The 11,202-nt window shown below is 36.2% G+C and overlaps 2 protein-coding genes across 2 annotated transcripts; both read right to left on the bottom strand.

Moving 5' to 3' along the window:
* Positions 1–1,114: 1,114 nt before the first annotated feature.
* On the bottom strand, positions 1,115–4,172 carry LOC113048886 (adenosine monophosphate-protein transferase FICD-like). Its single transcript, XM_026210842.1, has 2 exons — positions 3,875–4,172; positions 1,115–2,992 (listed from the first exon to the last, which is right to left on the bottom strand). Exons 1-2 carry the CDS (start codon positions 4,143–4,145, stop codon positions 1,914–1,916), a joined length of 1,350 nt encoding a protein of 449 aa, XP_026066627.1. The 5' UTR covers positions 4,146–4,172; the 3' UTR covers positions 1,115–1,913.
* Positions 4,173–9,707: 5,535 nt separating this feature from the next.
* LOC113049988 (chemokine-like receptor 1) lies at positions 9,708–11,202 on the bottom strand. Its single transcript, XM_026212714.1, has 2 exons — positions 11,080–11,202; positions 9,708–10,772 (listed from the first exon to the last, which is right to left on the bottom strand). The coding sequence occupies exon 2, from the start codon at positions 10,746–10,748 to the stop codon at positions 9,768–9,770; it is 981 nt and encodes a 326-aa protein (XP_026068499.1). The 5' UTR covers positions 10,749–10,772; positions 11,080–11,202; the 3' UTR covers positions 9,708–9,767.

The raw sequence follows: 11,202 nt of genomic DNA, 5'->3' as shown, positions 1-11,202 counted from the left end.
AGAACCCATGTGTTTGCGGTGATATTTGAGTCAAGGGCTGGCTGAGGAGCACAGTTGCTGCTTTAGAACCGATTGGGTCCTTCCCGTAAGTTGAAGAATCTATGCAGCTGTATATTGCTAGAACCTTCCACTACGAGTTCACCTGATTGTGAACCCATCTTATACTGTATTGTGTGTGTGTGTGTGTGTGTACACACAACATATATCATCTAAAATGTCCTGGATATTAGTATTATTTACTGGTTTTGATGGTTATGATGGACTTTTGTACTTCATCCATTATTAAATGTTAAGCTGATCTATTTTTTTAACTGCAGTGTCATACACTAGACAGTTTCCTCCTGTGTTGTTCTTTTGATTGTGTTTGATTCCCGTTCACACCCCTCAATGGTTGGCCATAGTTTTCTAAAGCATTTGTATATTTGGAACAAAAAGAAAAGTAGATCTATATATTTGCGTTTGATCACCACAGTGGCCTGAAGTAGTGATTGAGAAAAAAAATAATAATAAAAAAATGTGCTGTTGCGATGTCTTGTTCAACATTAAAAATAATGAAAACATGGTATACATGTTGTAAATTGTGCACTTTGTTTTTTTTATTTGGTTTATTGTATCAATTACTTGATTATAGATTGGGCCATTTTTATTTAGCACCGTCAGTGTCATCTTTAGGCAATCTTATAATTATTTCTAATAATGTTCCTGTTGTATTTCCTGTGTTGCTCAAATTGTGTGGTCATATGGTTTTATTTTTCCTTTTTATTAAAGCCTAATTTGTTTAATGAAGCAATTAAACGTATGTGGTTGTCAAACATGACTTGTGCTCATTTATAACATTTTCTCATTTCGTTTTAGCTTTGATCTTTTGTCAAGGGTACAAGCTGACATTTTCCATATTTCACAGCAGTGCCATTATCCTACATATGAAAAGATGAGAAAATAAAGACATAAATCCACCAAATACTAGAAGGAAATGAGTACTTGCACAATAATTTATTACACACAATAATAAAATAGCTTTTACGAGTAGTAAATAAATTAAAGCTATGTTTAAATAGATTAAAGTGCTTTAAAATAATGACAAACTCGAAATCAAAAAAGACACGAGTCAAAAAAAGTTGCCAACATTATTAATACAACTTCACAATGATATTCCTGTTACAATAATACATCTTCCTTAACATTTTGAACATCTGTGGGCAATTAGATTCCTTGCATCATAGATCAGAATCATGGAACAAGCATTTTCAGATGAAAACAGACTTGATCTAAAAATATATCTATATTTTTTCTTTCTTGAAATATATTTTTTTAACCTCAAAACTAAAAAAAAAAGTTACTATTTTTACTATTACTCAAATTGGCTTGAAAAGACATTCATTTAACTTTTTTTTCTTCTGTACCCTGCCAGCTTGAGAGAAATGTAACCAGCTGTTCACAAAATGCACTTCAGCTAGGAAAGCATCTGAAAAACATCACTAAAGAACTGCGATCTCTCACATTTAACAGACCTGTCAAACTTCAAAAGACATTAACTCAAGCTTGCATTTTGAGACTTCCACAATAAAAGTCCACACAAATAGGAGTATGAATATACAGTAGTTCCCAACAGACAGCAGTTCATTTCTGCAACATTATCATGAACTCAAATGCAGAAGGATGTAGCTGCTGAAGATCTGACCTAATACTGTTCATTCAGTATTTCATTTTAAATGTAAAACCATGTGAACATTTCGAACATTGAACAAAGGATTTGTAACGAATAAAGCTACACAGTAAATGCACAAACTTCAAATGGATCAACAGTTTATTAATTAGGTCCCCTGCTAGCAGTACATGGTCGGTACAGAGGCTTATATGGCACCTCAATTTACTCCACATGCAATTTTTTTCCACTTGCCAGTGTACATCTATCAGCTATGCACAGATATGGTGTGTTTACAGTCAGGACAGGCGTGATGACTAGTCCCGGGCAGCCCCACTGTATGCTCACTTGTGGCTATCAGTAGTGTATCAAGTGTAATTTCAGTGCATTTTGCGATAAAGCGAATAAAGGGCCTGACGTCGCCCTCGTTGGCAGTATCCAGGACGGTGTAATACTCCGCCCTCTGCTCTTTCCGAATGGTGATCGGTGGATAACTAGCTTGCATTAGGATTAAATTCATGAGCAGGCGAGACGTCCGTCCATTCCCGTCCACGAACGGATGAACGTAAACCAGTTTATAGTGCGCGAGAGCTGCGAACTCTACCGGGTGCAGATGCAGCGCTTCCTCCGAGTTCAACCACTGCACCAGCTCCTGCATGTGCTTGTCCAGGTCCTGCGGATGCGGTGGGATGTGATGGCCCACGAACACCTGGCTGACACGAAATCGTCCGGCTTCGACGGGATCGGCGAAGCCTAGGACCCGTTGGTGTATGTCTAGGATATCATTTACAGTGATCGCTCCAGCACGGGACAGAAGTGTGGTGTTGATGTACTTCATGGCCACGTCGACGCCAATTGCCTCGTTCTGTTCTTGAAGACTCTTTCCTGGAACGGCGTATCTGGTCTCAATAATGTGACGGATCTCGGACAGAGTGAGCGTGTTGCCTTCAATAGCTACGGTGTGGTAGATATGATGGTAGTATGTCTCCTCCATGACTCGGCGCAGAGCAGAGTTGCCTTTGGATATGGACATGAGACGTCGCACCTTTCCATCAATGATTCCAAAGTGGCGCTGATCTATTTCCTCTACTAACGGGAGTGTGCGATCCCTGCTCACCAGAGCCTTCTCGTTGCAGGGCGAGATGGTGAGGGCCTTGGTGTACAGGTGGTCTGCTTGGACCACGTCTTTTTCCTCCTCCAGTATGGTTCCTAATTCAGTGAGCGCCTCCACAAACTCTGGGTTCATGTTGAGCGCGTGGACGAGCAGCTTATGAGCTTTCTCCCTCTTGCCATTTGTCTTCATCTCCAGAGCCTGCTGGAGAGCCGCCTTTGCCTCCAGCTGAGTCTCTGTAAACAAACAGACGGACAGCGCTTCACAGTGTGTCTCCAGCTGAGAGATGAATAATCAAAAGACTTTAACACTTCAAAGTATGTTTCAGTTATTTTTTTATAGTTTTATCTGTTAAATGACACCGTCTGTAAACCTGATTGCAATGAACTTCTGAGTTTTAGCATCTGGTGAGATTTCGAAGCCACAAATGTAACAATTTGAATTTGAGATGAATATTAGGTTTGAAACAAATACATTTTAAAAAGAAATGCCATTCATAAACATATTTACATTTCATTATTGAACATACAACAAAATTAAAACAAACTTCAACAAGAAAATTAGGAGGGAGGCACTGGATTCACTGAGAATTGACTGAGCCGTACAAATAAAAACTTTTTATTGTTAAGTAAAAAAAAAATTGGTGAGTTAAAAATATTGAAAAATGCATTTGCATATTGAAATAAAGATTAAATAAAAATTTCTGAAAAATGTTAATATTAATTGTAACAAAAATTAGCAATACACATTTTATAATATATATATATATAGAGAGTATACATTTTATGTAAATATAAATACATGTATGTATATATTTTAGAAAAATATATATATATAGAATATAAACACGATGGACGGATGCTATAGTGGAAATCCATATGGCATGTATGGTCTCAGAGAAATTTGCTAAAATATAAATGTACACTACAAATGACAAATGTCTACATCTGGGTCCCAGGAGGATAAGATTACGATACAACATTGTGAAGTCTAACATACTTAATTTAGATTAATATGCATCCAAAAATTGACTTTACAGAGTAAACCGTCAATTCTGATCGAAAACAATTAAGTTACTCATCAACACAAAGTCAGCCGCAGCTTCAAGTGTACTGTACCTTTACTGGGCTTGACTCTCTGTGGCAGGAGGTCTAGTGCAGTGAAAGGGACCGTCAGACTCGTGGTGTGCACCACGGGCCGCTGCACACCCCCCCACAGCCGACAGCGCAGAAGAGCAACACCCTTCAGTGAGGCGCAGCATTGCTCCTCTATTCCTGCTAAAGGCAGCAGCAGAACAAACACAGACCCCAGCAGGCCACACAGAACAGGACCCCAGCCCCAGAGCAGAGGACCGCTGCAGACGTGACGGAAAACTGCCAGAGCTGCCATCAATCACGTGATTCAGACTTCACGGGACAGGGGCTCGATATCCTTCAAGACACCATCTGAAACCAGTGGGAAAGGTAAGAAAGAAGGCCAAGCATTAACATGTTAAATCAGGTCTGTTGTCATTTTCTCCAGTTTGATGTGATGCAGGTGGCTCTTGGGAGTCTTGACAGTTTATGAAACAGTCTTAAATCAAGTGATTTGTAACCACATTTACAGCCATGTCTCATGTTGACACATAATCTGAAGATGAGAGGAAAATTTACTTATGGTCAAACACTGTCGACATTTTTAAACCTGTATTTGACCTGTAAAGCTGCACACAGTAACATTTAAGTATTTGTATAATGGTAATACTTAAACACAATAGATAAATACTATTAATATTGTAAAACAAGATATTTGTCCAGATGATCTCACCTTAGGTAACGTTAGACAGTCCATAACTACAGTCATAACACTCATCACACATTTCTATAGAAAAATCTTTACTAAACACTAAAACACGACTCAAAGTTTCAGAAACACCTTACCGCTTTATGAAGTGCTATCCTCGCTATAAATACTAGATATGAACAGAAATGTTTGCATTGGCTTTACCAACATCAACTTCCGCTAAACGGAAATGATCTACATGTAAGGAGGATGTTGATTGGTTGATTTTACTTAGTATATGCTTAGTGATTGGTCAGATGTTTGCTACACGCCCTCAAGCGGCAACACATTTTTCAGATCGTAGAACTACACGATTGGACATGACGCTGATGTTATTTAGATATTTATTTACATATAGTATTAATAATATTATTGCGTAACAATAAATAGAAATATATATAAAAAAATAAAAATAAAGCATGCACTAAAAAGAGGAGGAGCGGAGATCACGCTTGAGGAATGTAAGGAGTTAAAATATCAAACCATGCCTTATATGCAATCGTGAGAATTAATATCCATTCGAATATGACAGGAATGGATTCAAATTCAATAAAATTAAAGATGCACGTGAGTCACACAGCTGTTTATTTTTTTTAGAAGGTTTTTTGAGAAGGTTATTATTGTGGTTGCTGTTAAATCAACAGCAATATATATATTATATATTACACAATATATATATATATATATATATATATATATATATATATATATATATATATATATATATATATATATTTTATTAGAAGTCACGCCATGGCTTTGGATCACTAGGGGTCAGTATTGCTTCAGTAATAAATGTAATCAGTGCTCGAATTGAATCAAGTCTTACGAGGCTCATAAGACTTTTTTTTTTTTTTTTGGTGGGGGTTAGTCTAGCAATATACAATTTACACAAACTACACTATGTATTTGATCATAATATGGATTACTATATACTATTTATTTTAAAAGTATTACATAAAAAAAGGCTTTTGTGTTGATAAAGAATAATCAGTCCAATTTTGCATAACATTTTCTGTCCATACTTCTTCTGATTTCTTTCAGATCTATTTCTGAACATGTCCACTCTCGACATGCAGGCTAAGCACTTCCTAAAGACCACCTCTTCCTTACAGAAATTGGAAACTGGCCACAAGATTCATAACATCAGCAGCCAGATGTTGAATCCCCGAGAGACTATACCATGCCTTCATCCACAACAATATCATGTTCTCCATCAAGCCTAAGCTTACCTCAGCTCTTCCGGACTTAGATGGTCCTTATCGTCTGGCCCAAGTATACAAACAAGATCATACCCCCATCTTGAGTCTCTCGGGCCATCAGTTCAAGACGCCCAGATCAACTTGACCGTCATCCTTTCCTGTTTACATTTTCATCCTCTTCCAACTTATCTCTAACATTCTGAACAATAAACTATTCATTTATATATTGATTGTGGTATGGCCTTTGCTCGTGAATCAGTTAAAGGGATACTGTAATTTTCCCCAAAATGAAAATTCAGTAACACTTTAACTTTATAATAACGTTCAGTCATTTATAAGTGATAAGTTAATGATGAACTAATCATTAACAGAACATTCATAAAGGAATACTTAGTGATATGTTAACAATTTGTGAATGTTTTGTTAATTCAATTACAAGTCATTTACAAGTAATTAATTAATAGTGAACTAATCATTTAAAAATATAGCTGCATTCATAAATTATTAATAAGGGATATGTTAATATGTTTATATGTGTTGTAGATTAAGTTAATAAAGTTCTTAGAAATAATTTACAAGTGATTAGATGATGATTAACTAATCATTTGCATAACATGACTATATGTTCACAAATGATTATCAAGCAATATGCAAACGATTTTCAAATCTGTCATAAGTTATCTTAAAAAAATAGCATAATGAAATAATTAAACATCCTTTTAAATGGTAAATACACTGAAAAGAAATTTGACTCTCACACTACACAGTAAACCCTGAACTACATTTCCAATGATCCAATGCACCAATCACAAGTTCACATGATAACAATCACACCATGCACCTGAGATCAATCACACAAACACACACACACACACACACACACACACACACACACAGCACAATCATCAGACACTTGGACTTTCTCTCACAAACTGCCAAGTACTGTTCTGCGTACATCCCTCTCCTTGTGATAGCTGTGATACAAAAGCCTTTATGTGTTATTTCTCTTAGTCTTGTTTCAGTTTCTTGTTTTCATAGTCTTGTTTGTGCTTCTAGTTCTCTCAGTCTTTGTCTCTGGTTCTAGTTTTCATAATCTTGACTTAGTTTTCATAGTTGAGTCTTTTTTTTTGTTGCCTTGCCCTGTTACTCATGTTTTGACCCTTTTGCTCTGGATAATGGATACTGTATCATTCCCTAGTTCACTCTTCGAAGACCCAAGCATGCCCTAGGATTACTCTTGTGTCTTGCCCCCTATATACCTGTTTGACAGTGTTTGACCCATGCCTGGCCACATCTCTGTCTAAGAAAAGCACACACATGGATCTGCATGTCTCATGTTTCATTGGCTCCCTGTTACAGTTAGTCAAATAAAATAAATTGATAGCAACCTCTTAAAAAATTTGTGAATTCAATTATTTTTTTTCAGTATAGCTAGCTACTAGTTAAGTTACTATTATTAATCACTTATTTGCTGTCAAGTGGAAAAACGTGTAAATGACTGACAGTGAGGCGATTCTAGTGGGTTGTGTTAAACCCTTTCTCTCATCAGCACAGACTTGTGTTCTGTGTGGTGTGTGTGTGATCTAGTGATAATGTGAACCAGTTTTACCCTTCAAGAGCACAGCATTTAAATACTCCATGTGTGTCAGAAAAGACATCTGGTCTACACCTTCACCAGTCAGCCATTACATTGCAGTACACAATACAAAGCATTCAAAACCTTTTGTGTTAAATAAATCATTTACAAAGCTTACTGCATCCCCTTTTCTTAAGTGTAAACTACTCATTGGTTGTAAATGTTTTTTTTAGGATGCAGAAAGCTTTGTAAATGATTTATTCATGTGTTTTCACAACAGGGTTTGAATAATCTGTAGTGTGTACTGCAATGTAAGGTCTGACTGGTGAAGGTGTAGACAGATGTCTTTTCTGACACACATGGAGTATTTTAATGCTGTGAGATAATAGCAAAATTTTGATATTTCAATGATTTATAAGGGATTAATAATATATTTAGCAGTTTAATTATTTCATGATATGCTTTTTTTTAAGATAACTTACTACAGATTTGTAAATAGTTAGCATATTACTTAATAATACTGGTAATCATTTGTGAACATATATATTTATGTTTTGTAAATCATTAGTTCATCATTATTTAATCACATGATGATTTATAACTTAATCTAGTTGCTTGCTTATTTATTCAAAGATTTGTATTTTTTCTTTATATTTATCATTTATTTTTGTGTGCATTTGGTGAAAATGCTGAAACTAAAAAAATTAAATAAGCAGAAACTTAAGCAGTTTCGTTCTCTCTTTGTGCTGACACTGCATGTTAAATGCTTGTTATGTTGCAACTTTCCAGAACCATTTTTATTGCTGTTTTAAGGAAATGGCACTAACAAGTTTCCAGGCTGCAACAGTTTACTAAAGAACATACTTTCTGAAACACTCCATCAAATCATAAATATTCAGAAGTCTTAGGTGAGTCCTGGTTTTACAAATCAAAATCAGCACCCAAGAGAGGGCGACCATCTTCAGGGAAGACGAACACATGCACACAGAAGGTGCATTAGGGAGCTCATTGGATCCTCAGAAGAGACCCTCCTCAACAGATGTAAGTCCCCCAGCCAAGAGGTCATCGGACCACCTCCCACTGGATGTATGCAAAGACATGATTCCACATTTCCCAGTAAAGATGAAGAGAGTAGGCTGCAGACACTGCAATAATGGATACACAAACACACTGTGTACTAGCAAGTGCAATGTTCGCCTGTGCTCCTCAGATGAAAAGAACTGTCTTAGGGAATATCACTGCAAGTAAACACACTTCATTCAAACCACATTAAAAGTGATAGAAGAAAAAGTTTTATAAATAAAAAAATACAAGAAATGTTTCATTATTTTTATTAATAAATCCTCATTCATAATAAAATATGATTATTGTGTGGTTATTACTCATGATATATACAGTACTGTTATGGGGCTAAGTAAGCAATCAACCCTGTAAATCCATGCTTAAATGCTCTGTATATCTGTTCAGACAAAGTGAGTACAAATACAGAAATTCTGCTACTAACTAGAGCCAACATTGCAATATTACAAAAATTACCTAAAAATTTACTAAAATGTAAACATTTTGAAAAATCTTTAATTTCTACATCAGAGGCCAATCAAAAAAATTAACCGAGAGGATCATTTTTTCTATATTTGGGTATTACAGGGTTACTGAAACCACGCCTTCTTTCTTTGCGTGAACATTTTGGCTGCATTACACAAATATTCCCACATCGTGACGTATAGAGATGTGGGGCTTGTTTGAATGAGCTGTTTTAGGGAGGCGTGGACAAGTCTTAGCTTTGATAAAGAATCTCTTTGGATTTGAGACTTCAGTCTTTTCAACTTCACAGATCTTCTTTATGCTCCAAGAGCTTGCAACACTCCAAAGAGAAGGGAAAAAAATTTAATTGCATCATGACCCCTTTAAATAATTAAGAGGATTGCCGGCACTTAAGGAAATAGAATGTTTAGAACAAGTTTTGTATAATGTATTTTTATGTATATGTTACCAAAACAAAGAGAGAGAGATGAGGAGCATGACAATATTTGTCGATCTTGCTCAAATGATGTTTAATACATTCAAAAACCACACATTATTTTAACACCCATCCACCAGACCCCATATGTTAATTAGTAACTTAAATGGTAAGATAAAAAAATCTGTAAATATTTAATAGTTATCATAGACAAAATACAATGTCTTGTAAAGTAGCTTATATTGAACTTCTTTTTATATATATTTTTTTACTTCTACTTTTAATTTTCCAAGCTCAAACATGCAACTGACAAAATAACTGCACTACTTAATGCCAAATCGTTTCTATGAGCCAGAATCCTCTTTAGTCCATGACTCGTGTTTAACATTTCATACAGCAGTGGAATGTCTGTTATCCACAGAATTGGTGATTGAAGTTGCTCTGAAATTACTTTAGGTCTCCTCATCAATGGCGCTCTCAATCTTGGAAAGAAAGGAATAGCATTTCTTCTTTAAGTCCTTGGCCATGAATGCATAGAGGAACGGGTTTAGAAAGCTGTTTGCACAGGCGAGACTGATGGATACTTGTTGGGCTGTGTGAAAGGCAGGGCCGTGCTTGGTTCCGTCCAATTCTAAAATGGAAACTACTTGAAATGGCAACCAACAGATGAAAAAAGTTGTGATCAGTAACGTCATGATCTTGAAGGGTTTGGTGAATTTGGACATTTGGTTTGCTCTAAGTTTACCGATCAGGATGGAGTAACAGATGAAGATGGTCAGGAATGGAATCAAAAACCCAAAAGTAAAGCGCATGAACACAACAGTTTTGTGCTGATTATTGTCATAGTTGTTATAGCATATGTCTTTTGATTCATGATTTATTCCAATATCTCTGAATTTGGCAGGTAGAATGCTAAGCAAAGAAGACACGAACCAAACTAACAAAACAACTACAGAAGCTTTCAGTACGGTGCGCTGATTCTGGGCCCAGACGGGAAACTTGACGGTGATGCAGCGATCCACACTAATGATGACCAGGATGAAAATGCTGCTGTACATATTGAGGGTCATAACAAAAGAGTTGAACTTGCACATGAAGAGCCCAAAGATCCAGCTCCCCTTCAAGATGTAGTCAATGGTGAGAGGGAGAGTAGCGCAGAAAATGAAGTCAGACAGAGCCAGACTCAGGTACCAGGTGGTGTTCACTGACTTCTTCATCTTAAAACCAGTAATCCAGATCACCGCGCCATTTCCAATGATGCCAAGAAGGAATATGATCACATTAAAGATCACCATAATTATACATGCTGCTTCCCTGCAGTATCCAAGATGTACAGGTACGTCCTCATCAGGGCTGGCTAAAGAAAAATTTTCTTGATCATAATTGTAATAATAATCATCATAATCTGAAGTTGAATTCGTTGTGTTTTCCATTAGAACTGAATTGGAAGCAGAGTTCTGTAACAAAAACAATATGAAATTTATCCAAATGCATTTAAACTGAAACTGGGCTGTAACCTCCATAGACATAAGTGATACTTAGAATAATTAGAAAATTCCAGTCTGCCCCAGTTGTGTTATATTTTGTATCTACCACCTTTTAAATAAGGAAAATATTATATTGCAACGTGGAATTGTTAATCGTATGCATCCTTATTATTTTGCTGCTCTGTTTTTAAAATTGAACAGAAAAGAAATGTTCACTGTATGATCATATACATATATTATCTTTAATCAGTTCTGATGTTATATGAAGATAACTTACCTCACAAAGTAAGCTTCACAATGTTGTTTGCAGCGCTTCTTAACTTCTGTTGCTGGGTTGTTTGCTGTTAAGTGCAGACTGAGTGTCAGACTCTGTTCCTGTCTTGTACAATAGCGTCTGTCT

This window comes from Carassius auratus, chromosome 30, assembly GCF_003368295.1.
Source record: "Carassius auratus strain Wakin chromosome 30, ASM336829v1, whole genome shotgun sequence".
Classification (NCBI taxonomy): Eukaryota; Metazoa; Chordata; class Actinopteri; order Cypriniformes; family Cyprinidae; genus Carassius; species Carassius auratus.
The sequence above is the reverse complement of the archived record's forward strand: the minus strand, read 5'-3'. Positions and strand labels throughout refer to the sequence as shown.

Excerpts from the sequence above, each read along its gene's own strand:
- LOC113048886 (XM_026210842.1), bottom strand. The coding sequence starts at position 4,145 with ATGGCAGCTCTGGCAGTTTTCCGTCACGTCTGCAGCGGTCCTCTGCTC. Across the intron at positions 2,993-3,874 it reads GAGAGTCAAGCCCAGTAAAG|AGACTCAGCTGGAGGCAAAG; the intron begins GTACAGTACACT and ends GTTTGTTTACAG.
- LOC113049988 (XM_026212714.1), bottom strand. The coding sequence starts at position 10,748 with ATGGAAAACACAACGAATTCAACTTCAGATTATGATGATTATTATTAC.